Genomic DNA, 27,963 nt, shown 5'->3' on the forward strand with positions numbered 1-27,963 from the left:
AAGGGCCATTCCTGGCACCTGGGGTCTGAGGTAGGGACTGAGCTGGCTCACAAGCCCTCCCTGTTCTGTGATGTGTCTGTTTCCTGTTTCTCCCCCATTAGGAGCAGTTTCAGTCTCAACTTCAAAAGAACAAACGCGCACTCAAAACAAAGGAAGACGGTCCTCGACTGCAGAGGAAGCAGGAAGCCATCAGCCCAGCTCTGAGCCCAGCTGCTGGAGCCCCGAGCAGCAGCATGGAGTCCGTGGCCCTGTACAGCTTTCAGGCTACAGAGAGCGATGAGCTGGCCTTCAACAAGGGAGACACACTCAAGGTAAGGGGGCTGGAGCCTGCTGAGTTGGCCCCACATGGGGTGGGGGTGGATTTAGGAACCGGGGGCCTGGGACTGTCCCAAGCAGACTGTGGCCCCTGGAAGACAGGCCCAGCCTCTCCAGGTATTGGCTGTGTGACTCTGGACAAGCCACCTCTTCCCTCAGAGCCTCAGATTCTCCATCTAGGAAAGGGGGAGATAACTAATGACCCTCCTTTGGGGCTGATGTGAGGATTCGATGAGATATTACCACAGTGTCTGGCAGGAGTTAGTTCAACCCCCAGTTTTCCAGGAAAAAGTTTGAAAAGAAAATTGCTGAGAGAGGGAGACAGAGCTAGAGAGAGAGAGACAGAGTATGGGAATGGAGAACAGAGCAAGAAAGAGGGAGAGAGAGAAGGTCTTAGGAAAGAAATAAGTACACATGCTAACCTAGTAGGGCTAAAATAGCTATGATGAAAGTGTCAAGGATGAGCTTCCCAATTGTGTGGAGAAAAGGGAAAATAGAGTCATACCACAGTTCATTTCTCCTTGTCTGGGCCGCTTTTGGCAGACATTGCAGCCTTCCAAGACGGTCTAGACAGATGGGCCTGTGGAATGTGTCTCTGGAAATGTCCTTGCTTAAAAGTTTGCGTATGAAAGCCATGCCCAGGATTCTGGGAGTGGCCATGCCAAGACGTGTGCACTGGAACTGCCAGTAAACCACACTAGGGAAGTGACTGCCCTTCCCTGGGCCTCAGTTTCCCCACTGGAGCAATGGGTGTTAGACTGGATGCTCCTCTGCGCTGAGCCCTGGGCGCTGCTCTTGGCCACAAGCTTCAAGCACAAGACAGGAGAGCTCCCTGTGCCATCACCCTGCTATAGCCAGGCCCTAAACTCAGCAGCACACCTCATGTCCCATTTAAGCAATGGGGACTGGCACCCCCATTTCACAGGTGACTAAACTGAGGCACAGGGAGGCAACATGACCTGCTTGGTATGGAGTCAGTTTTGAACCTGTGTCCCTTTGGCTGTGGAACCTGCGCTTGGTCTGAACAGGCTGGGCTGGGGGTTTGGGGTCCAGAGGGGGAAGAGCAATTCCTCCTCCTCTATGCTGGGGTGCTGGCACCTGGGGTCACTGCAGTGCTGGCTGTTGGCCTCGTGGACATATGGCCAGATGGACACAGGGCCAGGCTGAGCACTGGGGCTGTGAGCCCAAGGCATGACCCTCTGCGGGGATCCAAGTCTTGGTTTCTCATCTGAGAGCACTTCCAGGTCTCTAGACCCAAGTGTGGTGTTGGGAGGGAGTGGGGCAGTGATGAAATAGGAATGGGGTACGTGGGAGCTGTTGAGCCAGGCTTGGAGGGATCAAGTGGCTGGGGTGGAAGCTGAGCTCCACGACCATCCTGTCCTCTCGTCTAGCAAGTGTTTTCCAGCACTCCCTGTGGGCCAGCCCCTGCCACAGCACTGCCTGCCTACAGATTGAGTCCAGCCTGGGAGAGTGGGTGATGAAGCCCGTTCTTCAAATCTGAACTTTGGTCTTGGATGAAAACTCTGGCTCGTGGACTCACTCTGGACAAATGGCCCCAAACATCACCTCCCTGGGACAAATCCTCCCTCCCTGATGGGCCAGGCATTTCTGGGTGCATGCACCCCGCTGCTGTTGCCAGCTGGAGGGGCACGTGGTTGGTGGCTTCACTCCCATCTCTGCACGAGCCACCTGGATGATGAGACCCAGACTCAGGAACCTTGACATCTCCATGAGAAAGGGTGACGGTCCAGACCCAACACAGCCAGCCCTGGGCTCCCCGAACCTACTTTCTGCAGCCTGTCATTGTCTTGTCAGGAACTCTGGCAAAACCTACCTGAAGCCCCTCCTCCAGCCCAGGCCTCCATTGTCACTTACCTGGGCTCGCGTGGTGGCTCCCAAGGCCTCCCTGTGACACCCCCTGCTCCCCAGCCCAGTCTCCATGCAGTGGCCATGACTCAGAGCCTGGTCCTCCCCCGTACATCTTGTGACACCTGCTCCTCCCTCCCTCAGCTCCAGACACCCTGGCCTCCTTTCTGTTTCAGAGACAGAGCTTGGCCCCACCTCAGAGCCTTGGCACTGGCTGTTCTGTCCACCTTGGACACTGTTCCCTACGTTTTCTTACTGCTGGTTCCTTCTTGTAATTCAGGTCTCAGCTTCCATGTCACTTCTTCAGAGAGGCCTTTCTGGACCACCCCACCTGTCCCGTGTTGACAATCTCCCTGCTCCCACCCAACCAGACATTCTCCATCTGTCACCTGATGTCCATTTTTCACAGCACTTACTGCTCCATTAAACTACCTTGCTTATTCGTTTCTTCCCTTGTTTATAGTCTGTCTCTGCCTACTAGAATGTGAGCCTCTTGTTCCCTGCTGTGTCGTGCGGTGCCTGGCACACAGTAGGTGCTCAGTAAACAACTGTCAAGCGGCAACTGCATCGGGCTGGGATGGTAAAGTGGGGCAGCAGCCTGAGTGGAGGGCATCATGGGGGCAAAGACTCAGGGGCAGGCCAAGTTCTGCCTTGGATACTCCTCCAGGGAGGAGTTGGCCTCTCTCCCTTGTGAGAATTCCCAGGTCTCAGAGGGTCTGGGGCTTTCGAACAATATTCACAGTAAGAAATCAGTTAACGTGAGGTCAAGAGATCGAGACCAGCCTGGCCAACATGGTGAAACCCCATCTCTACTAAAAATACAAAACGAGCTGGGCGTGGTGGCACACACCTGTAGTCCCAGCTACTTGGGAGGCTGAGGCAGGAGAATCGCTTGAACCCGGAGGCAGAGGTTGCAGTGAGCTGAGATTGCACCACTGCACTCCAGCCTGGTGACAGAGTGAGACTCCATCTCAAAAAGAAAAAAGAAAAAGAAATCAGCTAACGTAACCAATGGGATATTCCTGGGTCCTCTGAGTGCAGATGACAAGGAGACAAAATGAAGCAGGTACTGCATGAGATATATTCCACCCAATGTCCGCACTGCTGCATGCAGGGCAGGCCATAAATGCACCCATTGGACAGATGAGGGAGGACACTGAGGCCAAGGCCACAGAGAGAGTCAGAAGCAAACAGAATGTTCTGGAGCCCCAGGCTTCAGGGCATCCTCCTGGAATCCATGGCTGTGGTATGTGGCCTACAGGCCCTCACTTTCTCCTTAGGTTGGGGGAGTTGTTTTGTTTTTTTGAGACGGAGTCTCGCTCTGTTGCCCAGGCTGGAGTGCAATGGCGCAATCTTGGCTCACTGCAGCCTCCAGCTCCTGGGTTCAAGTGATTCTCCTGCCTCAGCCTCCTGAGAAAGTTGGGATTATAGGGGTGTGCCACCATACTTGGCTAATTTTTTTGTATTTTTAGTAGAGACAGGGTTTCACCATGTTGGCCAGGCTAGTCTCAAACTCCTGACCTCAGGTGATCCACCCTCTTCAGCCTCCCAAAGTGCTGGAATTACAGGCATGAACCACCACGCCCGGCCTGTTTTGTTTTGTGTTGAGCGAAAGTTTTCCTGAGTCAGCCACCTGCTTCCGTTCGCCCCTGGGTCTGCTGACCTGGCCCAGGCTACAGGGGCAGGAAGGAAGGGGCTCAGCCAGCCTGGCCTGGTGGACAAAGCGGGGGTGGAGATGGGGGTGCAGAGGCCACCTGTGAGGGTGGGGCCTCAGGTCTGGGCCCCAGGAGGCCAATCTCAGCTACTCTTGGCAAAATGTCACTGCTGGAGTTGATGGCCCTGTATTGGCCTGCCCTGGGCCTTTGGTACCCCATGCCCAATTTTTTTCTCTCAAGTACCCCTGAAGGATTGAGCTGACATCGGAACCTGCTCCAGGACTGACAGGAGAGATGTCCCCTCACAGGAGAGATGTCCCCTCAAGCTGGGGTCCAGTGACAAAGAGGACTGGAGGCGAAAATTGGTGGGCCAGGACCCCCTTGACCAGTGAGCCAAAAACCCCAGGCCTCAGAGTCCTGGCTGACCAAACAGGCTTTGCTTCTCCCCTGCTGTGTGGCCTTGGCCAAGTCACTTCCCCACTGGGTCTGTTTTGTTATCTGTAAAATAGCATTTGGTGATGTTGACCTTGGGGGCTATATGAGAATCGGGGACACATGGAAGGTGTGCCCAGGGAATGGAGGCAGGACCCCCGGCCTCATGCTGTGCCCCTCCCAGGCCCGGCCCCACCCCGCCTTGGTCGCTTGGTTGCTCCCCCTCAGGGACTCCCACCCCCGCTCCGGCTATTTCAGTTCCTCCGGGCCCACCTGTGAGGTGATGGGGGCCTCACAGGCTCGGAAGAGGAGCCCGTGTGACCGAGCAGGCCATGCCAGGGCTGAGAACCAGTCTCAGACCAAAGGCCCCCTTATCTGCTCCCCAGAGCCTGACATCCCCTCACTGAATTGTCACCCCTGAACTGTTTAAATGTGAGGGACCCTAGGTGACCACTGGTGGCCGTGCTCAGGCTGGGCCCCCCGACCTTTACCCCAAGGCTTAGTGCATGGCATGTAGGTGCTGTGGGCCCCCCAAACTGGGGGGCACAGCCCAGGAAGGAACTCAGGTCCCCAGTTCTGCTTCTGCAAACCCCATGGTCCACAGGGCTCCTGGTGTGAGAGCCTGAGAATCCACCTTCAGCCACCCCAAGCCTCCTACGAGTCCCCGACTGTGCCTCCCTTGGAGTCTGTGAATCACCTGAGGATGGGTTGTCCTGGGGCCAGGGGATGGGTAGCACTGAGGAACAAGGGGTTCTAATTCAGCCCTTGTGACCGTGGACAAGTCCCGTCCCAGGCCCCCGGCCCTTCTCTGTGAGTAGGCCCAGAAGCTGGTGCAGGCGAGGCCCACCTGGGGCCTGGTGTGCAGTGGGACCTCCGGGGGTGACAGTTGTTCCTTCTCAGTGACTGAGTGGCTTTGTATCTCCTGCCCACAGATCCTGAACATGGAGGATGACCAGAACTGGTACAAGGCCGAGCTCCGGGGTGTCGAGGGGTTTATTCCCAAGAACTACATCCGCGTCAAGCCCCATCCGTGAGTGGACACCCCCCATCCCATCCCCGTGGCGCTCTCTCTCCTGGCCATGGGACCCCCTCACTCCTGGGCCTGTGTCCATCTGTCTGGGGCCCCTAGGCTCCACAGAGGCCACCAGCCTGCGCAGGCATAGGAGACTGAGTTCTGAGGACTTACCCAGAGTGGGGGCAGAGTCAGGGCAAGCCCAGTCTTCGACACCGAGGACCTGAGCCACTGGAGAATGTCCAGGAGATCCCTGAGAGAGGACAAGGCCCTGGGCTTTCAGCTGGCTGTGCCACTGGCTGCTGTATGGCCTCAGGCAGGTCCCTGCCCTTTGTTCCTCAGTTTTCCTATCTATAACTCAAGGAGGGCAGATGCTCCAATCTGTTCAGGGTGGAGGGTTCTAGAGCTCTTGCTGAGAGCTGGCCCGGCCCTGGGTGGTGGCTGGGAGAGGGCTGGGCAGGAAGCAGACCCTGTAGGCCCTGCCTTTGGGGTCTGGGGGGGAATTGGACATTGGCAAAGCAGAGTCTGGGACCAGGGTGGAGCAAGAACTGGGCCTGGGGCCCAGCTATCCTGGGGCCTGAGACCTTCCAGCCTAGGGATGTCCTAGGTTAGGCTCTGGGCAGGTGGCAGCCAACACTGCTGCCCTGAGAATGGCTGGGGCAGGGCCCAGCCTCAGAACAGGCATGGGGCCCAAGAAATCTATGCAAACCAACTGGATATGCTTTAAATGACAGCTGAAGCAGCCCCAAGATACAGCCACTTAGTCATTCACTAAACACTGGCCACAATTCCAGGGGACCCAGCCTGGGTGATGCTGGAAACACAAGGGGTCAGAGCAGCCGTGTTCTGAGGGAGAAAGAGGACATGAAGGACATACTACATGGGAAGACAGTGAGCATTAAGGTGATTTCCCAGGGAAGGCTTCTCAGAAGAGGTGGCAATGAATGAGGTTTTGAAGGATGTGTAGGAGTTGGTTAAGTAGAAAAAAAGAAAGGCATCCTTGGGAGAGGGTCAGGATGAGCAAAGGGAGAGCAGTGAGAGAGAACTTCTAGCGTGTGGGACTGGCAGGAGGACCCCAAACGCCAAGCCATGTGGGGAGCCATGGAGGTGTTATGGTAGGACTCAGTTGGATATGGAGACAGGTGACAGGGCCAAGCAGGCTGGAGGGACAGTTTGGGAGCTGAGATGTGTGTGTGGCTGTGCGGTGGGAAGGGAAGGAGGTGCAGGGCCAGGGTGGGGCATGAGAGGTATTTCCTCTTTATCTCTCTTTAAGTTAGTTCCAAAGCTGCCACCACCTCCAGCTTCCTGTGCTGGGCGAGGCCCCCTCCCACCCAGGTCCTCAGCCACCTGCCCAGGCTCCAGGCACTCCCAGCCTCCCCCACAGAGGCTGTAGCTTCCAGTCGGCATCTGGGGCTGCAGCCTGGGTTCCAGGCCCCACTATGTCTCACATGGTTGTGTGACATTGGGCAGGTTTCTGTGATCTTTCTGTCAATTAAGGGGGAGAGGGAGGGGGGTGCATGAAGAGGGAGAGAGGCGAGAGAATCCAACCCAGGGCCACAAGCTGGAACCAGTGCCCCAGGCCCCTGTAAGCCAATGGGCACATCCAGACATGCCAGAGGGCATGAACAGGAGCAATCCCCCTGGGCCAAGCTGTCAGAGAGGGGCCTTCAGGTGGAGGAAAAGGCCTGGCAATGGCTGGAAGCCTGGCTGGCCTACAGCTGCTGAGAGGGTCGCATTTGCTGAGGCAGGGGAGAAAAGATGACAAAAGATCGCAGTGCCGGGCCAGGCCTGTTGGGATGCCAGTGGTCGAGGCAAGACTCTAGCAGGGCAGTTGGGAGCCATGGAGGGTTTCAGCCTCCCATGCCTCTGGAGTCATCTCTGGCCATTTGTGTCTGGGACACAGCAGGGATGGGGTCAGGCCCCTGAGTAATCTGCCTGAAGTGATGCCCAGGTGTGTCCTCGACTAACCTCAGCACCTGCTTTGCTCCCCAAAATAACTACGGGGAAACTCCAGCTCCAAACCTGACTCAGCCCATAAAAGCCCCAGGGTGTGGGGGCAGAGGGAGGGCTGGGGCCTCAGAAATTCAGAGGTAGGCCTCGTGCCTATGCCAGGTCCACTCCTTCCCTGGGCACCTCCCTCACCCCTGCCAACCCCAGGAGCCCCTGGGGGAGGCACAATGCACGCCAAGTGCTGCAGAGCCAGCCCCATCAGCAGGGGCCACAGCGGCACATGACCCAGCCTGACGGCCCATGGGAGTCAGGGATGGCTTCCTAGAGGAAGGGTGTGGCCTGCTGGGCCTGGAAGTTCAAGTGGATGTCTGCCAGGGAAGGCAGAGACAAGCCTGGCAGGGGGATGTGTGGGGGGAGCAGCAAACACCCGCGTACAAGCAGCTCATGCATCCTCCCAAGGCCCTAGGAGCTGAGCACCACCATCGCCATCTTTGAGATAAGCAGACAGAGGCACAGAGAGGTTGAGTGCCCCTCCAGGATCTCACAGCTGGCACGAGGTGGAGTGGGACTGCAGCCGTGTGGCATGGCCCTGGGCTGGGACACCCTGGAGGGCAGTGGGGAAGCTCATAAGAACAGCTGTGGGACTGGGAGAGTCCCAGGCCATACACTTGCTATGCAGTCTTGTGGGGTGTGGGGTTGTCTCTGCCCCTATCTGGGCCTCGGTTTCCACATCAGTAAAGCAGGGATGATGCGAGATGGCCACAAATGGAGTGACACTGGTGTGGGGGAAGGAGCCGGGCCCTGGGGGTTTCAGGAAGTGCTTTCTTCTTGCCTCCATCTGTCAAGCCATGGCGGGGGCAGGGCTGGTAGGGGACGTGGGAGACTTCTGGGAGGGTGTGACTGCGACGCTCTCTGAGGGCAACAGCCACCCACACACTGATGCCGCCTGAGGAGTTTTGTGGGTTCTTCGAAGAAATCTGCCCCCTCAGGAAACTCCCGCCCTGGGCCACACTGGGCACTGTTCCAGGACAGAGCTGGGGGCTTCCTGGTGGAGAAGCTCTCTGCAGCCCCCCACCTCGTAACCCCAACCCTGGGCCCCTTATGCTCCCCTCCTGCTGCAGCCTGTGGCATTCACCTCTGGCCTTGAGACACCCAGGCTGACTGGGCACCTGCCTTCAGGTCTCCAAACCCCAGGAGACCCAGGCTGAGCTCTCTGGATGGCTGCCCTGAGCCCTATACCCAGCGGCTACCTTCCCCACACCCCCTCCCAGGAGGAAACTCGCTGGGACAGGGGCTGAGGGGCCCCCATTCGTTTGGGGGCAGCAGTGGTCTAGAATCTCATGTCTAGGAGTTCGGGCTTCTCCAGAAGCCATCCCTGAGACACGAACCTGGTAACAAGGAATTTATATAACAGTGGAGAAGAGGACAGGGAAGGGGGGGAGCCAGTGGGGCACACTGTTGGCGTCATCGCTGCTGGGGGCAACCAGAGCTCCATCCGGCTGGGGACCAGGGCCAGCTGGAGACAGTACAGAATGCGCACCTAGGAGTCATCCCTCCGGAGGGCCAGGCCCTGGGGCGTCTACCCCTCTGCTCACCACTGGGAGTCAGACTGTTCCTGGGAGCCTCAGCCTGCCCTGAACCCAGGCCAAATATGTCAATCACCAGAAAAAAAGCCCCGAGGTCTGTACTGAGCAGCCTTCATCCTGCCAAGGCTGGCGCTGGGACATGGCCAGGACACTAGCGGCATGTGCAGCACCGCACGCCTTCTGCACTCAGCCCCGAGGGCTCATCAACATCCGAAACAACAGGAAAAGCCCCGCCTGGCTTCCACCACCTGTGCCAAGCTCAGTCTGACTCAGAGAGAGGAGCATTTATGGAAGGAGTGAAGGGGAACATTCTGTCATGGTCCCACCATGAGACCTCTGGCTGCTCTGGGCCTCAGTTTCCCCATCTGAACAATAAAGGGGTCAGAGCCAAAGCTGGGCTAAAACACTGGAGTTAGGAAAGCCAGTCAGAGACCACACAGCCCCTCCGATGGTGGGTGTTCTAGTCCTGCAGGCTGCTGTCACGGAATGCCATCCACTGGGTAGCTTATGAACAACAAACATTTGTTGCTCACTGTTCTGGAGGCTGAAGTTCAAGATCAAGGTGCCAGCAGATTCATGTCTGATGAGGCTACTTCCTGGTTCATAGACAGCTGTGTCTTTTAGCTGTGTCCTCACATGGCAGAGAGACAAGTGAGCTCTCTGGGGTCTCTTTCATAAGGGCACCAATCCCATTCATGGGGGCTGCTAATCACCTCCCAATGACCCCACCTTTAACTGCTGTCACATGGGGGATTAGGTTTCAATATTTGAATTTTGGGGGACACAAAGTCAGCCTATAGCAGTGGCAAATTCCTGAAGAGGCCAGGGGCTACCAGGAGCTACCAGGAACCACACAGCAAGATCAGCAGGACTGGAAAAGGAGTTTCACTCCCAGACCCTGGGGATCTTGCAAGAGTCTAAGCATTTACCAGGCACCTTCTGCATACCCAGTTCCGTTTGGTCAGCAGCAAAAGGAACTTGTGCCTGTGAAAAAAATTTCAGCACTCTCAGGGCAGGAGAGACTGTGAAATGGGTATTTCCTCACCAGATCAAAGCTACTATTATTTTTGTCATGTTTTTATATTTTCGACTTAAAGAGTTGTTTTTTTTTTTTTTGCCGGGTGCGGTGGCTCACGCCTGTAATCCCAGTACTTTGGGAGGCTGAGATGGGTGGATCATGAGGTCAGGAGATCAAAACCATCCTGGCTAACATGATGAAACCCTGTCTCTACTAAAAATACAAAAAAAAAAAATTAGCCGGGGTGGTGGCACACACCTGTAGTCCCAGCTACTCGGGAGGCTGAGACAGGAGAATCACTTGAACCCAGGAGGCGGAGGTTGCAGTGAGCCAAGATCATGCCACCACACTCCAGCCTGGACGGCAGAACAAGACTCTGTTTCAAAAAAAAAAAAATGTTTGTTTGTTTGTTTGTTTTTGAGACGGAGTCTTGCTCTGTCACCCAGGCTGGAGGACAGTGGTGCAATCTTGGCTCACTGAAAGCTCCGCCTCCCGGGTTCATGTCATTCTCCTGCCTCAGCCTCCCCAGCAGCTGGGACTACAGGCGCATGCCGCCACGCCCGGCTAATTTTTTTGTATTTTCAGTAGAGACGGGGTTTCACCGTGTTAGCCAGGATGGTCTCGATCTCCTGACCTCATGATCCGCCCGCCTCGGCCTCCTAAAGTGCTGGGATTACAGGCGTGAGCCATTGCGTCTGGCCAAAAGTTTTTTTTTAAGGAACAGGGGTGGGGGGGGTCTCTATTCCCCAGGCTGGTTTCAAAGTCTTGGCCTCAAGTGATCCCCTCATCTCAGCCTCCTGAGTAGCTGGACTACGGTCATGCACCACTGAGCCTGATTTATTTTTTGACTTTGAAGAATCTACCATCTCAAAGGGAAAGTTAGACTGAGGTTGGCTGGGTTGTGGCTCACTGGAGTGTGACTTTTCTGTTTCCATAAGGGTGTGTGTGGCTGGCATGGTAGGAGAGGCCGGCCTCAGGAGCTAAAATGCTGGGATTGTGTTCCAGCTCCTGCCTGCCTCTGCTGTGTGATTGTGGGTGTATTGCTTCACCTCTCTGTGCCTCAGTTTTCCCATCTGTAAAATGGGTGCAATCACATCTCCCTTGTCTCAGACCTTGAACACCTGGCACAGGGTGGGAGGCTGGCTGACAGCCTGGTCTCACACTGCCTTCACCGGCTCCCTCTCTCCACAGGTGGTACTCAGGCAGGATTTCCCGGCAGCTGGCCGAAGAGATTTTGATGAAGCGGAACCATCTGGGAGCCTTCCTGATCCGGGAGAGCGAGAGCTCCCCAGGGGAGTTCTCTGTCTCTGTGAAGTGAGCTCTGGCCCTTGGGGGTGTGTGCAGAGGAGGGTGGGTGGGGGGTGGGCAGCATTTGAGCTGAGCCTTGGGGCCCGGGACGGGCTCACGGAGTAAGGGTGGAGGAATGGCATCCCTGCAGGGGGAGCTGTCCCGGCAGAGGCCTGGACACAAGCGATGGTCTGGGCACCCCAGGGTGCAGCCCAGAGTAGTGGGGTGTGTTGGGAAAGCAGGCTCAGGCCAGCTATGCAAGGCCTCGAATGCCAGGCTGAAGGTCCAGGCTTCTACGAGCATAGGAGCCATCATAGGTTCTTCATCAGGAGAGGGCGATGTCCAGGGTGGTGATGTGGCAAGAGACTGAGGGCAGGAGAGTGCTGAAATGCCCAGGGCGGGTGTCCAGGATGTGCTCCGCACAGGGTCCCACTCTGTGATATAGTTGGGAAGATGCACCCTGAGGCCAGGCTGCCTGGGCTCAAATGCTGGTTCTGCCACTTCCTGGCTGTGTGAGCTTGGGCAAGTCACTTACCTTTTCTGTGCCTGTTTCTTCACTATTGCATGGAAGAAACAAGTTGGTATATTTAAAGCAATTAGAATAGTCCCTGGCATGGAGGCAGGGTGGCCGTGCTGGGGAACATCTGGCATTGTATTAGGGCGGCCCTCAGCTGTGGTGTGGCAGCCTCTGGGCAGCACAGAATCCAATCCTAAAGGGCCACCCTGGGGTGATTGAGGAATCCAGGCTGGAAGGTAGCAGCAGGAATGGGGGTGGGGGTAGACAGGGTCAGGCTCCTAGTTGGTCTCTGTCCTTCCTACTCTTAGGCCCTGGTAGAATCTAGATGCATTAATTCAAGGAATATTTATTGACTATGTGCCATGTGCTAGGATGCTCTAGGGGCGGGGGAATCCAAATGGGAAAAAAACAAAGTTGCTGCTGTCGTGGGTTTCAGTCTTAGTGAGTGAACAAGAAAACACGTTAATACAGAATGAATCAAGGTGGTCAGGAAAGGGCTCTCTGAGGAGGTGGCATTGCAGCAAAGATCTGAACTAGGAGGTGGAGGCTTCCCAGGTGCCCAGGAATGAGGAGGACCTGGGAGGAGAGGCTTCTAGGCAGAGGGAATAGCATTTGCAAAGACCCTGAGGTGGGAATGCGCTTGGGGCATGTAGGAACCTGGAGGAGGTGACGTGGCTGGAGCAGAGTGAGCAAAGGGCAGGGGCTGGTGTTCCACCCACATCCAGTGATCACAGAAGGCCTGAAAGGAGGTCGGGTTTTCTCTCAGAGCAATAGGGAGCCATGGAGGGTCTTGAGCAGGGGAGAGATGTAATTGGACTCCATTTTTAGCAGATGACTCTGACTGCTGTGAGGAGAAAGAACTGTTGGGGGAGAGCGTGGTGGCAGGGAGGCCCGTGGGGAGCCAGGAGGGAGATGATGGCCTCTGGGACTGTACGGGTAGGGGCTGATGAGGGGACACAGAGAAATGGCTGGGCCCAGGCGTGGAGGTGTGCGGGGGGACCACCAGCAGTACCAGCTCTCAGGGCTGCTGTGGGCACAGAGCCCGGAACAGAGGAGGTGCTTACCATGCTAGCTCTTACTGCCACCAGCAGAGCTAGCACTGGGGTGGTAAAGAGGCCAGCCAGGAGGAAGGGATGAAGGAAGGGGTGGCCCCAGAGGAGGGCAGAGTGGCCTCTCATGATCTCCTAAAGGATGAAGAAGGCCAGGTGTGGTGGCTCACGCCTGTAATCCCAGCACTTTGGGAGGCCAAGGTGGGTTGATCACTTGAGGTCAGGAGTTTGAGACCAGCCTGGCCATCATGCTGAAACCCCGTCTCTACTAAAAATACAAAAATGAGCCAGGCATGGTGGCGCACGCCTGTAATCTCAGCTACTTGGGAGGTTGAGACATGAGAATCATTTGAATCCGGGAGGCAGAGGCTGCAGTGAGCCGAGATTGTGCCACTGCACTCCAGCCTGGGTGATGGAGTAAGACTCTGTCTCAAAAAATAAAAATAAAAATAAAAGACAAAGAAATACAGGCCTGAGTCGATAGCTAACACTGGGGCTGGGTGTGGAGATGCAAGCTTGATGGGGCTTGGAGTCAGGGGATCCGAAAGAAGCAGACAAAGGCAGACTCAGACAGGCTGGGCCAGGAGCCTATGAGGGCTCCTGCTGTGGGAAAAGCATTCCCACCCACCTGATGCCTTCCAGGCTCCGCCGGGTCCTGTGACTCCCATGTGTTCAGCCGGCCTGTTTTGAAACAAGCTCAAGCTATTCACCGTGTGGGATCAGCACATTGGCTGCTGGCCCTGCAGGGTGGCGAGCTCCCCTGGGCCTGGAAGCACCCGCAAGGGATAGGAGCCTATGGTCAGGAAGGTGGCTCTAGGGGTGTGTTCTTCCATTTAGTGTTGTGATAAAAGAACACGTGAGGCTGGGTAATTTATAAAGAAAAGGCGTTTATTTGACTTGGTGTTCTACAGGCTGTATAGGAAGCATGGCACCGGCATGTGCCTCTGGTGAGGCCTCAGGAAGCTTTTACGCATGGTGGACGGGGAAGGGGATCCGGTGCATCACATGGCGAGATGGGGGCAAGTCGGGGAGGGAGGTGCCAGGCTCTTTTCAACAACCAGACCTCATTCATTACTGCAAAGAGCCACTGATGAGGGTCTGTCCCATGACCCAAACACCTCTCATCAGGCCCCACTTCTAACACTGGGAGTCACGTTTCAACATGAGATTTGGAGAGGACAAACATCCAAACCATATCAGGGAGGCAGATCCAACGTCTCAGGGGTCACAGCCCCCCACATTCACCCTGAGCCCGGGCCCCCAATTGGTGGAACCAGCGATCAGCCTTGTTTCCTTCCCTTTTCTCCTGGGGGCAGGCTGGTGATCCTGAGGGGCAGGAACACGCATGCCCCCTCTGAGCCTCTATTTCCCCATCTTAAAAATGCGAGTGCTGTCAGCATGTGTGTGTGTACGCTCGTGTGTGTTGGGGGGTTACTGTGCGTTCTTGGCCCTGACTGCCCACCCCCGGGATGGTGTGGGCACCTGGAGCCTGGAGTCCCCGCGGGCTCACCCCCCACCCCCCAGCCCAGCCCCCACTTTCCTGCAGCCCCGGGGAGCTGCGGCTCCTGCAGAGGCAGGACGTGGCAGTCTTCCAAGTGTCGGCTGTCCAGGGCCTGGTCATCTCCTGGGAATGGCGTCCGCCAGGCGGGCTGGCCTGGCTGAGTGGCTCCTGGAACCAAGCCCAAAGCCCAAGGTCACCCAGCAAAGTGGGGGCACAGGGGACTCAAACTACGTCTGGAGCCCGAGTTGAGGGGGAGGGGCTGGCCCTCCCTCCGCCCTCCAGCTTCCTTCTCTAACAAATCACGCGGCCTCACCCTCAAAGTTAGTGCCCCAGTGTGCTGCCTTCTTCAGGCGTCTCTCTGTAAGTGCAGCCACCTGCGCACACGCACATGATCAGACCTGAACACGCCAGCCTTGTGAGTTTGCTCAGCACGCATTTATTGAGCATCAGCTGTGTGAGAACCACAAGGCAGGACTGAAACAGGAGACAAACGAGAGGCATGTGAAGGGGAAATGGTCACAGCCTGGCCCAGGGGTCTCTATGATGAGCAAATGAATAAATGAAATTCAATGACAGTGGATACATTCCACATAGCGAAGGCACCAGGAAGTGACATCTGAGTTGGGCTCTAAAGCATGAGTAGGAGTTTGGTGCACAAGGAGAGTAGATGATATGCCAGGCACAGGAAACAGCATGAGTAGAGATCTAGAGGTGGGGAAGCGAAGGGTGTGTTTGGATAACAACGTGTTTTCTGACCAGGAAGGAAGATGGACAGTCTTAGGGAGCAGTTCTTGAGCAGGCGAGCCAGAACCGGTGTTTCCTGGGAAGGGATCTGGAAGCGACCCTCAGAGAAATCCTGGCCTGTGCCCCCCAACACTTTGTCCAAGGCATACTGGCCAAGTGTGCCCAGGTCAAAACTGTCAGGAGCTTCCTGGGCTTGGCTGGCTGTGGTTTGCACACAGCACCAGCAGGTGGAGCCCTTGACCCTTGGTTTCTTCCTGCCTGGGCCCAGGCTCCTGGGTCCTGCTCCCATTCTGTCCATCATCTGTCATGGGGCCTCTCAGTGGTCCTTGGACAACCACCAAGCAGGGGTCAGAGTTGGAAGCTGAGACTCAAATGGGGCATGTGGCTAAGAGCATGGTATTTTGAGCAACAGCTGACACCTGCTAGCTGCTTGCTGTATAATCCTGGGCAAGTTACCCCTCTGAGCCTCAGTTTCCTCATTTATAAAATGGACAGCTATGTAACATATTTTTTATGATGACTGGCACATGATAAGTGCCAGTTATCACAATTATATTAAGCCCCCAAGGACCGCACACCAAGCTGGGGAGGAATTAGGGAGCCCTTCCTGGCCTGGAAGGCTGTCCCCCACCCCGTGCCCATGAATCCAACACTCTTAGAGAAGAGGCAGCAGCACAGGGAGTCAGGGAACCCAGATGCTGGGAAGCCAGGTGACCCGATGGCCATCTAGGAAAATGACAACTTGGCAGATTTGTGTGTAAGAGCTCTTCCACCCTTGCTGGTTGGTACTTGGGAACTCTGATGGCACTATGCATGGCATCTCTGGCATACTCATACCAAGCCCTGTAAAGCTGTCAGAGGTGGGGTTTATGGGCCTCATGCTACCTCCCAGAGCAACTGTGGCCATAGCTAGCTGCCCTTTATGAGTTTACAAAGGGCTGTCCCCCTCCTCCTACAGGGAGCATGTCTGGGCTGGCGGGCAGTGGGCCAGGGGCCAAGGCTGGCGTGCACTGTCTGGGCTGCCTAACTTTTGCCCCACACTCCTATCCAAGCTACTGTGGACTCTTCTGCCATAAATGACAGTTTGTCTCCAAGTAACATATTTGCCTGCTTTCTAGCCAGAGGTACCCTGGAGTGAATGCACATGTGTTTGCCCTGCCCATCTGATCACTGAACCTCTGCTGTGTGCCAGCCCTGTCCCAGGGCCTGGGGATTCAGCCACCAACAAAATAGGGCAAAGCTCTCTGTCCCTCACGTGCCCATGTGCTACTGGGTGACAGACAATAAGTGATAGGAAATTGTATAAAATCTTACACAATGACCAAGGCTTTGGAGAAAATGAAGCAGGGAAGGGGTGGGGGGGGGGTGCAATTTTAGGAGGAAGGGACTGGCTGCAGGCAAGGACAGGGAGGAAGTGAGGAGACCTGCATGATCCCCAGAAGCCCAGCTTGCAGGTAAGGAAACTGAAGCCTGGAGAGGTGCAGCAACTTCCCCAAGGTCACACAGCAAGTAACTTAGAGCTGGTGCCCACCAACCTCTGTGCCCTGACAGACCTGGTCTGTCCTCCACCCACTCTACCTGAGCTCCAAAGACCCAGCAGGAGTCTGTCTGCACCAGTGTCCTGCCCCTCCCAAGGTCAGCTTGACTGTGGTTCCTGTCTGCTGCAGAACAAGTTGTTCCACCCCTCCTTTTCACAGATGGGCAAACTGAGGCCAGAGAGGGGCCATGCCTGATGGAGATCGCCCAGCAGTCAGTTAGCACCCAGGTGGGTCCACACATCCACAAACCCTGGTTGGGGTGGTGGAGGGGATGTCCTAGGGCTCCTGCCCCCACCCCAGCCTTGTTTTTCCTCTCTGGGCTGACACTGTTACCTTTGCTGCTGCTGCTGCTGCCACTAGGCCAGAAAAACTCGCTGGGCAGGACTGGCTGCTGCCAGCATTAGGCCTGACTTGGTCCTTGGGGCTTTTCTGACAGCCCAGGGGCCAGCCTAGCCCCTTGTTCGCCTGGGTAGATGGATGTAGGGGTCACACAAAGAGACAAAGATACTCATGATTGCTCAGTGAGAGACTCACACGTAACAGTCACTCCACACAGTGGGAGACACACACAGACACACACACACAAGCATCCCAGGAATGCACGCTCAGACACAGTGGAGACGCTCTCACACCCCCGGCACTGCCCACTGAAGTGAACGGCTCCAGCAGCCTCTCCTCTCACCAACTCAGGCCCACAATCCCAGTGCCCCCTCCCTCCTCTGGCTCTGGGAGGCTCACGCAGCAGAGCTAGCTGCACTGGATCCAGCCCTCCTGGTTCCAGGGCCATCTGGACTCAGATTCAGTTCCTCCTGCAATCCCTGAAGTTCCCACAGGCCTTGGGAAGGGGAGTGGAGTTGAGGTCTGGAGAGGCCCCAGAGGTCGCCCCAGTCTGGGGAGGTTCTCAAATGCTTCGAGGCTCCACCTGGGCCTTTAAGGATGGTTAAGGCCAAGACTAGACAGAGAAAAGGGAAAAGGCATTATTCCTGGTGAGGGCGATGAGCAAGAGCCCAGCCAGGCTAGGGAAAAGGGCCAGGCTGGGAGAGGGAGTGACTGCTGGGATGCTGGGCTGTGAGATGGAGACAGTACTGTTTGGCCTCAGGCAGGGGCTGGCTCAGCAGGAGGGGCTGCACCCAAGCCTCACTGTCCTCTGCTGTAAAGCAGGACATTTGGACCAGGTGGGAGAAGGGACAAGATTTGCCATTTACTGAGCACCTACTATGTGCCACACACAGACTAGGTAGAGGCTGGCACATGCGCGTTTCCCAGATTTGAGAATTCTCCAGTTCCCAGGTTGGAAAGCCCTAGAATCCCTGGGTCCCTGGCTCCCTTTCCCTTATCTCGTGTTCTCCACTCCCTGACTCTACTATATGATCAGAAAACTGCTCCAGATAACTTTCTATCTGCTCTAGATAACTTTCCAAGTATCTAAAGATGAACTTCAAATACCATAAAATTCAAAGTTGTGGTCGTTTGGGTTTGAAATCCTTTTCAAACCCGCCACACCCTTTCTGTCCCCTCACCCAGAGGAGTGGGGCCACCTGTACGCAGGCCCCTCCTCGGGGCCAACAGGGAGTCAGGGCCTTCTGCCTGGGTACCCAGTGCACCAGAGGTGGAGCCATTGGGATCCCTGTCTCCAGGCTTCCCGCCTGCCCAGCTGTGGGTCACTGTCACTCCACTGCTTAAAGCAGTGCTCCTCCCTGGGCACCATGGTCAAAGTCCAGTAAACCCTGGGCTGGTTAGCATGTGGCACCAGGGAGTCATGGGGCTCAGAGGCTTCAGAAAGCCAGACAGGGCGGGAGACACACATCTGCCTGCACACCCACCTCCGCATCACGAGCACATGGATACACATGTCCCACAGCGGGCAACACAAGTGGCTGAGTCACTGGGAACGAGGTCCTCTGATGGCACGTGAGCAGCTTTGTCTCAGATTTGGGGACCATTGCTCCACCCGTTGAGAGCCTCTGTTCTCATGGGGAGAACTAGCTTTCTTTCTGGCTGTGTGGCCCTGAGGGCTGGATGCATCTTAGAGCAATGGGTCGGCCACCAGAGCCTGGGTTCAGGGTCAGAACACCTGGCGGGCTGCAATCCCAGTTCAGAACCAACAGAAGTGGGTTTCGAGAACAAAGCATCGCAATGAGGACCTAAGGCCTGGGCAGTGATACTCTGTTTGCTGAGTCCCAGCTAGACTGGATCTTCAGGGCCCACTCCTGCCTCCCTGCCTTTTTAATGTCTCATATGCAAGTCATTATGAGTAGCAAGTTACAAGAAGGCTATGAGAGGGGCTGAGGGACCCAAGAAGGCCCTGACTGCGTGATGGGGTCTGATGCAGCTCTCAGAGGATGCGCCATTTTACCTGGGCCTTGAGGCATGAGTAGGAGTTCAAGAAAACATTCCTTCCAGTTGGAGGAAATACTGTGTGCAAATGCCTGGAGGTGTATTTAGAAGTGGTTTGGGGCTGAGCCCGGTTGCTCGCGCCTGTAATCCCAGCACTTTGGGAGGCTGAGGTGGGCGGATAACCCAAGGTCAGGAGTTTGAGACCAGCCAGGCCAGCATGGTGAAACCCTGTCTCTACTAAAAATACAAAAATTAGCTATGCGTGGTGGCGGGTGCCTGTGATCCCAGCTACCCGGGAGGCTTAGATGAGATAATCGCTTGAACCCAGGAGGCGGAAGTTGCAGTGAACCGAGATCGCGCCATTGCACTCCAGCCTGGGTGACAGAGCGAGACTCCATCTCAAAAAAAAAAAAAAAAGGAGAAGTGGTTTGGACCCCTTGACTGAAATGGAGTAGGGGGAATCCCATTTTGCCCTACGCCTCATACAGATCAGAGGGTGGGAAACTTGAACACATCTTTATCTTAAATCTTTCATCTTAAAACATCAATAAGGAAGCAAGCCACCCCAGGGATGATTGGTGGAGAAACTAAACCACAGGCAGGGACAGGACAGATGGAGCAGCAGATCTGGGCAGCTGGGGTGACAGTCACCACCCTCTTGTTCAGGAGAACCATAGACGCGAAGGAACTCAGGCTGTGGGTGAACCCAAGCTTGCAAATGTGTTGCAACCAAATTGTTTAACCAGATTTCAATTTACAACCCAGGAGGGTGTGTGTGTGTGTGTGTGTGTGTGTGTGTGTGTGTGTATCATCAAGTCATCAAGTGCTTTGGACTGGTGGTTGGATCTGATTTAGCCCAAATGTGAACAAAAAGATCCCTAGCCTGTGGCTCAGGAGGCTGAGGGGACATCTACCTCCCAGTGGCCATCCTGTGCCCCTACCCTGCCTCACCCGGCTCACAGGGCTCCAGGCTTTCCCAGCTATTAGCTCCACCAGCCACCTGAACAGGTGCCCTCCCTCGGGGTCCTAAACTGTCTTCTTTCTGGTTGGGAGCTGGGACTGTTCTGTGTTCTCCCCACAGCCCCTAGCCCAGCCAGGTGGGCCTAGGGTGGCTCTGTTGGCAGCACCCACACAGCCCCCAGGGTCCCAGGCCTCTCAGCTCCCTTGCAAGGAGTGCACTAATGCCCACATTTGGCAGGCCAGGATGCCGAGGCCCAGAGAGGTAGGCTGGGGTTTAAGTCCAGGCAGGCTGGCTATAGAGCTGGGAAGGGTAGCTAAGGTTTGGCCAGGCAGAGAGGATGAGGCAGGGAGGGAGGGCCTTCTGGGGGGCACAGCCCAGGTAGCAACATGGCAAAGTAGAAATGGACTTGGGATGATGAGCTCTGGGACAATAGTAATATCATAATTGGAATAATTATTATTGCTATTGTTATGTGATAATAACCAACCAGGAGGACATTAGGCAACGTTTTACATGTATGAGCTCAAATGTGGCCCCAGCTCTGGCCTTTCGTGCTGCTGTGGCTCTGAGCAGGTTGCGGCTGCACTCGGGGCCTGTTTCCCCACTAAGGCATGAGGAGTTCAAGAAAAATTCCTTCCAGCTGGAGGACACTCTGTGTGCAAATGCCTGGAGGTGTGTTTAGAAGTGGTTTGGACCCCTTCACTGGAATGGAGTAGGGGGAATCTCATTTTGCCCTATGCCTCATACAGACCAGAGGGTGGGAACCTTGAACACATCTTTTTTTTTTGAGACAGAGTCTCGCTCTGTCACCCAGGCTGGAGTGCAGTGGCGCGATTTTGGCTCACTGCAACCTCCGCCTCCCGGGTTCATGCCATTCTCCCGCCTCAGTCTCTGGAGTAGCTGGGACAACAGGCGCCCGCCACCACGCTTGGCTAATTTTTTTTGTTTTTTAGTAGAGATGGGGTTTAGCCAGGATGGTCTTGATCTCCTGACCTGGTGATCCCCCCGCCTCAGCCTCCCAAAGTGCTGGGATTACAGGCGTGAGCCACCGCACCCGGCCTTGAACACATCTTTATCTGAAATCTTTCATCTTAAAACATCAATAAAGCAGCAAGCCGCCCCAGGGATGACTGGTGGAGAAACTGAAACATAGGGCCCAATTTGCTCCTCCTGGGCCATGAGGCAGGCCAGCCACCCCTGCAGCACAGCGGGGCAGCGCTGCAGTCATGTCTGCCATGATCTTGACCCACAGCCACACCGCCTGCAGTCCCAGCCCCACAAGGCCTGTCCTGGGTGGACATGCCGAGTGTGAGAGGTTCCAGTTAGTTCCTCTGCCCAGTCCCAGCCAGGACAGGCTCTGCCTCTGGCCAGTTTGAAAGAGCAGGCTCGGCCGGGCGCGGTGGCTCACGCCTGTAATCCCAGCACTTTGGGAGGCTGAGGCGGGCAGATCACGAGGTCAGGAGATCGAGACCATCCTGGCTAACACGGTGAAGCCTCGTCTCTACTAAAAATACAAAAAAAAATAAGCCGGGCGCGGTGGCGGGCACCTGTAGTCCCAGCTACTCGAGAGGCTGAGGCAGGAGAATGGCGTGAACCTGGGAGGCAGAGCTTGCAGTGAGCCGAGATAGCACCACTGCATTCCAGCCTGGGCGACAGAGCGAGACTCCGCCTCAAAAAATAAAAAGAGCAGGCTCTCTCCTTCGCTGGGCTAGAAGGTACTTGGGGTGATTTGGCGGTAGTGGGCTGGCTGGAAGGAAGGCTGGGCACAGATGGGAAATGAGAGAGAAAGGGGCCTTTTGCTTCATCGAAGAGGATATAAAGTAAATGAAGCTGGACATGTAAGTGGAGCCAGATCTTGAGTCTGAGGTGTTAAGAGTTTACCCTGAGGCCAAGGGAGAAGCCACAGAAGGTTCATGAGGGGGGAGGACATGAGACATCCAACAGGTCTGAGCTCCTCTCATAGCAGTAGGCTTTGGTCTTAGTCAGGAAGAGTCCAGGACTTGCTCCCCAAGGGACTGTGGGGACGGGGAGGAGCAGGGGAGCAGGGAGTAGGTCCAAGCTGAGGGGAACAGCAAAGAGATGTGAAGGAGATGCTCTCTGATCACGACACACTCAGAGGTACCCATTTCTTGTTGCCAATATGCTAGTCACTGTGCACTTATCCATAACGGAGATGTTATCATTATGAGGAAACTGAGGTTCAGAGAAGGTGAGAGACTTGCATGAGGTCACACAGTGAGAAAGTGGCCTGGTTCGGAGCCCACACCCTTAACCCCATATTCCACTGCCAGATGAGACTCCCCAGACCCTATGTGGAGCTGGGTCAGTGGGGCCTCTCCCACTTGCACCTTATCTGAATCCAGGTCCCACCCTGAGACAGGCTGGTTCCAGGTGGTAGTGAGATGGGAGCCCCTGGGACCATGCCAGGCTGGGACGGCCACCATCTGAGGTGGCCCTGGGTCCTTTCCCCTAGCTATGGAGACCAGGTGCAGCACTTCAAGGTGCTGCGCGAGGCCTCGGGGAAGTACTTCCTGTGGGAGGAGAAGTTCAACTCCCTCAACGAGCTGGTCGACTTCTACCGCACCACCACCATCGCCAAGAAGCGGCAGATCTTCCTGCGCGACGAGGAGCCCTTGCTCAAGGTAGGGGCGGGTGGGGGCTGGCCTGTGGGAGCCTCTCTGCGTCTCCTGCCATCTGCAGCAGGGGAGATGCTGACACTGAGGCCAAGCACGGGCCTGGTCTCCCTTCCCCAGCAGCCTAGTATTGCAAGAGGGGTCCAGCCCAGGCTTCAGAGTTATATCCTGGTGGCGGCTGTGGTGAGACTTGCAAGGGTGGGAAAGGAGAAGAGGGAAAGCAAAGCAAAGGACAGAAGGAAAATCCCATGGGGACAGTCTAGCTTGTTCTCAGCTCCTAGAATAGCATGTGGCACACAGTAGGTGCTCAATAAATGTTCATTGAGTGAAGGAAGGTACAGACCCCCACTGAGCGTACTGGGTACCATGCACTGAACTGGTCTCTGTATTCTGGGAGCCTCATCATGCCTATTACACAGATGAGGTAACTGAGGCTCAGAGAGTGTAGTGACTCATCCAAGGACACTTACCTGGTAGGCTCAGTCCTGATTTCTGCTCACGGAAGAGTTGACCTTGGGTTTGGGGCAGTGCGAGTGCTCGTGGGCGAGGTCCTGGCAAGCCGCGGGGTGGGGGGTGGGGGTTGTCCACCCCTTGACCTCGCAATAACAGCAATTTGCCAGCCAGCCCTTTCATCAAGGAGCCCCAAGGGCCAGCTCTGAAGCTACTTAGGATGCCGACAATAGCCACTGGGGTTAGCCCCAACAGGCTGTTTTCTTCAGGAGTGGGGATCCTGGCAAGCCTGGGGCTAGAGGTCAAGACCCTGGGACACTTGAGCTTGGGCTCTGCAGAGGAGATGGGGAGTGTGGCCAAGGCCTGGGGAGAGGCTGATAACCACTGCAGAGAAGTTCCAGCCATGTCTTGTTCCCAGCACCTCCCCACCACCTTTCCATGTGATCAGAGGCCAGTTCATCCCCTCAGTGTTCCCTCTGTTCAGTAGGATGAGCCCTGGGGTCTGATATGCCAGGGGAGTCAAACAGTGCCTTGAGAGACCCCCACTAGTTTCTCCTCTGTTGGCCTTCCCTGCCTGACCCTGAGTGCCCAGGTCATTGTGAGCTCCCAGCCTCAGGGGACTTTTCTCTCCAGCTGGGCCCCTGTCTGCCAGATCTCCATCCTCCTCCCTGTTCACCGCTTGGGGCAGCTCTGCCTTGGGAGAGAGTGAGGAAGCCAGGATGGAGCTGGGGCAGGGGCAACTGAGAGCTCCCCTACACCCACCACCTCGCTCTGGCCCGGGCCGTGGGGTCACCCACCCTGTGGCTCGACTCCAGAGCTGCCTCAGTTCCCTGGGACCCATGACGACACCTCCTTCCTGGGCAGAGAGCTGCTAATTACAGCTTCTCTGCTGATCCTATCACCCATCCTAGATGAGATTCTGCAGGTTCAGAGCTGAGATCCTGGTGGGCAGGCAGGGCCAGGGTGCTGGGTGCAGTAGTCAAGGTGCCAGGCAGATGTGCTGCAGAGAGCTCCTGTCCAGCTGCCATTCACAGGTGGGGAAACTGAGTTCCACAAAGGGCAGAGACCTACCCAGCATCACACGTGGGGCATAGATAGGAGTGGAGCCCAGGCCTGAGAGCCCAAAGTGACAATTCTGTCCCTCAATGGCTGACCAAGGGCAAGAGCAATAAACACGGCTCTTAGCCACACATCACTTTACAGTTTATAAGGCCCATTCTCATGGCTTTGTGGCAACCTACCATGGCTGCTGCAGAGTCAGGTAAATAAGATCCCAAGAGAAGCAGGGACCTAACCAAAATCCCACCCTAAAGACTAGGACTCAGGTCCCCTGACCCACCAGCCCTATGGTTCCAGCTGGGTGGCTGGGAAAGCTGTGTTCTATGTAGATGCAGCATCTGCACAGCAGACAGGCGGGGGTGTGGGCAGCAGGAGGCCCAGTGGTGGCACCACCACTGATCTGGACTTAAAGTTCAACTCCAGTGCTGCTGGAGACCCCTCCTCACCTGTGGCAAATCACTTCTCTTGGGTGCCTCTGAGGGAGGGTGGGTTGCAGGGCTTCTGAAGGCACCCTACTAACCACCTCCTCTTCTTGCAGTCACCTGGGGCCTGCTTTGCCCAGGCCCAGTTTGACTTCTCAGCCCAGGACCCCTCGCAGCTCAGCTTCCGCCGTGGCGACATCATCGAGGTCCTGGAGCGCCCAGACCCCCACTGGTGGCAGGGCCGGTCCTGCGGGCGGGTTGGCTTCTTCCCACGGAGTTACGTGCAGCCCGTGCACCTGTGAGCAGCCCGGCGGCCGATCTGGTCAATGGGCCTTTTTACAGGAACTGAGGTCCAGAGAGGACATGGACACCCCCAGCCCAGTCAGAGTCACACAGTACTCAGTGGACGGCCGTGGACTGAATGTGGGCTTCTAACTGCCTCTGGCCACTTTGCACAAACTGGGATGGCCCAGGTCCCCCAGCAAGGATACCCAGCAAGGGTGGCTCCGGGGCTTCCTGGCTGGTTGCTTTCCATTGGCTGCCAGCTGTATGACACCACAGGGCGGAGTCTGTGGAGGCCCCACCCACCTCCTCTTGTCAATGGCCCCATCTGCCAGGAAGGTTAAGGACTCCCAGGTTTCACCCACTGGAGGCTCAACCTGAGGAACTCTGGCCATGGTGTGTGGGTTCACCTTGGGCTGACCATCAACTGGGCCTGCCTGCCCCTCCCTCAAAAGGCCCCTGGAGTTGTTTGGGCTGTTGGGAGGTGGCTCAGCCTCAAAGGACAGACTGCACACCTGTTGACCTAAACTCACTGGACAGACTCCAGGTGGACACCAACTCCTCAACAGCCCCATGACTTCAGCTCCACGTGGGGCACCCAGCACCCCCGCCCCATCACAGGGCTACAGGCCTTGAGACCCTGAAAAAGGGGCAGTAGGGAAGGTGGAGGCACACTCCTCTTCTGTTGGACAGGTGAGCTCTGAGGGCGAGCCCTGGGCACAGCCACGCAGAGACCATGGCTGCCCTGGCTCTTGTTTGTTTAGGCCCAGGTTCTGCCCAGACCAGGGCCCAGGAGAGCTCTCAGGAGGCTGAGAAACCTCCAGGGCAGTTAGAAAGTTGGAGCCAGAGCTGGGTTTTAGAGATCCTACAGGATCCCACATGGGACAGCTACCTAGGTGGGGCACGGCCCCTACCCGAGAACAGGAGGGTCCTCCAGAGAATGTGCCACCATCAGGGATATGAGCAGGGCCTGCCCAGAGCCTGGGCACCTTTGGGAGTGGGAAAAGTGAGGTGGGACTTGGAAAGGCTTTGAGCTAGGCTGATGGTTGAGGGATGGTGGGCGGTGGGCAGGGAGGGAGGGCAAAGAGGCTCCCTCTGGCATTTGGGAGCCGGTGGGTGGAGGGAGGAGCCCCTGGAGGTGGCTGCAGTCCCTTAATGGGGGGCCTTGCTCTGGGCATGTGGGGCTCTCCCTCCATCCAGAGCTGGCGCAAGACCCTTAGAGCCCTGAGTGCTGGCAAATCTAACTGCTCCTGACCCAGCCTGTGTGTTCAAAATGAAAACAGTAAAACCAACATCAGGATGTCCATCAGAAATCTAATTTTCCTTCCAATGCTGACTGCTTTGGTGCTGTTTTTGAAATGTCACATTCTTTTCTCCCATTTCCCCCCTAATTTTTCAGGGCTCCTGCTTTGCTGGCTTGGCCAGTTCTTGGGCACCGAGCTGCTGTGCAGCTATGAGGGGAATCTGCCCCTCTTGTGGCCTCGGGATCCCCATGAGGGAAATGGGTGAACCCGAGGACTCGGAGCTCCCGCCTTTCTGTCCAGGATGTCCGTGTCAGGCGAAGTAGGCATAAAAGAATATGTTGACACACATGAGGAGGATGGCATTGAAGCCACAGACACGGGCCCAGAAGGCGTGTTTCTGGGGTGTTTGGCGATCACCTGGAGGGGGTTGCAGAAGGAGAGGGACAGATGAAGGACACAAGGTTACACCTGGTGCCCTTGCCTCCAGGCCAGGGTCAAGGTGGAGGAGTGCCTAGGGTCACCCACTTACCTGCTTTGGTTCCCAAGGGCAGATCCTGAGCCAGGGTCCACCAGGTAAGGTTCTCAATCTGTAAGAAATGAGTGAGGATAGGGATGGGGGTGGGGGGTGGCAGGGTTGGGGTGACCCAGACAGGATCAAAGGTTGGGGATGGCAAGATGGCAGCCGAGTTCAAAAAGGGACGGGGTTAGGGAGTCCAGGGCTAGAAAATTCTGAGTCAGAGTGGGTCGGGGATGAGAATGGGACCAGAGTAAGAAATCGTTAGGGGTCAGGGTCAGGGGTCAGGGCTGGCTCACCTGGACACCCTGTGGGGGTGGGGTCAGCAGGCTTCCAGCCACCACAACAGCACCACTGAGTGCAAAGAGGGAGACAGCGAAGTGCAGGTAGTGGATGCTCCCCAGGACGGCCGGCCGCGTGTCTGGCTCTCCGCAGGGCGGGGCTGGGTTCAGGAATTCCAGGACCAGCCTCGTGGCCCCCACCACCAGCCCTGCTATCAGGCCCCAGAAGGCCCCCTGGGGAGGAGGGAGGCAGGGCATGTGGGGCTACGGGAGGAGGACCAGGGCCCCCCCCACAGGCAACAGGGAAGAGCAAATTGTGGCATGTCCTCAGGGAGAGCAGACCGCCGAGTCCTGTCCCCCGACACCCACCTGCTCGTTGGCACGTCGCCAGAAGACGCCCAGGACAAAGACTGCAGTCACTGGTGGGGCCAGGGAGCTGGTCACTGACTGCATGTAGATGAAGAGTTGCCCACTGTTGGAGTCCTGCAGGACGGGGATCCAGGCCACACTCACGCCGATGAGTGCCATTATGACCAGCCTGCGGGCGAGTGGAAGGCAGGCAGCGGTCGTCCTGGGAGGCTCTTCTTCAGCCCTCTCCCACCTCCCCTGGTCACTAAGACTTGCTCTCTATTCTTTCCCCTGCTACCCCAGCTCCAGCGTCCTCCCTGGCCTCTGGTCCACACCACCAGTGACCTGGCCAGTCCTGCCCTGCTCCAAACACTTTGGCGGCTCCCTGGCTCCTGCAGGTGCAGCTCCTGACTCTAAGTGCTGTCTGCTCCTTCCCTGCCCTGGGGTCTCTGCGGAGCCAGCCCTTGGAGCTCCACCATGGAGCTCCCTCTTGTCTCTCCTTCAAAGCACCTGTCCCAGTCACTACATGCACATTTACCTGGGTGTCTACTTGTTTACTGCCTGTCTTCCCCTCCCAACTGGAAGCACCAGGAGAGCAGGAGCCTCATCTCTTTAGTTCATTGCTGTGTCTCCCAGCATATAGTAGGTGCTTACTAAGCATTTGGTGAGTGCATGAATGACCACTGCTCCCCGATCTGGGCCAGACTGGCTTCCTGGTGGTTCTTTGAAGACACTAGGATTTTTCACACTGGCCGGCCTTTGCGGGAGCTGGAACCTCTGGCTGGCACATCCCCACCCCGACAGCCCTGTGCTGCACATCCTTCACAGGGCAACCTCCTTACTAAGGATGCAAGGTTTGGAGCTAGAGGTGTGGGTTAGGGTTAGAGCCCATACTCCCCAGCTGTGAAGCCGGAGCCCTGCTGGGCCAGCATGAGCCCATCCCCTCCTGTCCCCTGCGTGTC

General features: G+C 56.4%; 2 protein-coding genes across 6 annotated transcripts in view; one reads left to right on the forward strand and one right to left on the reverse strand.

Moving 5' to 3' along the window:
• Positions 1–26,138, forward strand: part of LOC116483178 (GRB2-related adapter protein) — a 31,235-nt gene extending 5,097 nt beyond the window's left edge. Inside the window, exons 1-6 of one of the 2 annotated variants that reach the window (XM_032176964.2) lie at positions 287–311; positions 3,128–3,247; positions 5,201–5,298; positions 11,026–11,148; positions 22,242–22,410; positions 24,449–24,739. In XM_032176964.2, coding sequence (XP_032032855.1) covers positions 3,239–3,247; positions 5,201–5,298; positions 11,026–11,148; positions 22,242–22,410; positions 24,449–24,634 — 585 coding nt within the window. In that variant the 5' untranslated portion in view covers positions 287–311; positions 3,128–3,238 and the 3' untranslated portion in view covers positions 24,635–24,739. Of the gene's footprint in view, positions 1–101; positions 312–3,127; positions 3,248–5,200; positions 5,299–11,025; positions 11,149–22,241; positions 22,411–24,448 lie in introns of those variants that run through there. The other variant, XM_032176961.2, reaches the window with a different exon arrangement.
• Positions 26,139–26,168: 30 nt separating this feature from the next.
• Positions 26,169–27,963, reverse strand: part of SLC5A10 (solute carrier family 5 member 10) — a 71,739-nt gene continuing 69,944 nt past the window's right edge. For all 4 annotated transcript variants that reach the window (XM_032176959.2, XM_032176958.2, XM_032176957.2 and 1 more), the window contains 4 exons: positions 27,023–27,191; positions 26,672–26,887; positions 26,388–26,445; positions 26,169–26,275 (listed from right to left, as the gene is read on the reverse strand). In XM_032176959.2, the coding sequence (XP_032032850.1) occupies positions 26,169–26,275; positions 26,388–26,445; positions 26,672–26,887; positions 27,023–27,191 (550 nt within the window). The remainder of the gene's footprint in view (positions 26,276–26,387; positions 26,446–26,671; positions 26,888–27,022; positions 27,192–27,963) is intronic.

The sequence above is a fragment of the Hylobates moloch genome, unplaced genomic scaffold (genome assembly GCF_009828535.3).
Source record: "Hylobates moloch isolate HMO894 unplaced genomic scaffold, HMol_V3 SCAFFOLD_15, whole genome shotgun sequence".
Classification (NCBI taxonomy): Eukaryota; Metazoa; Chordata; class Mammalia; order Primates; family Hylobatidae; genus Hylobates; species Hylobates moloch.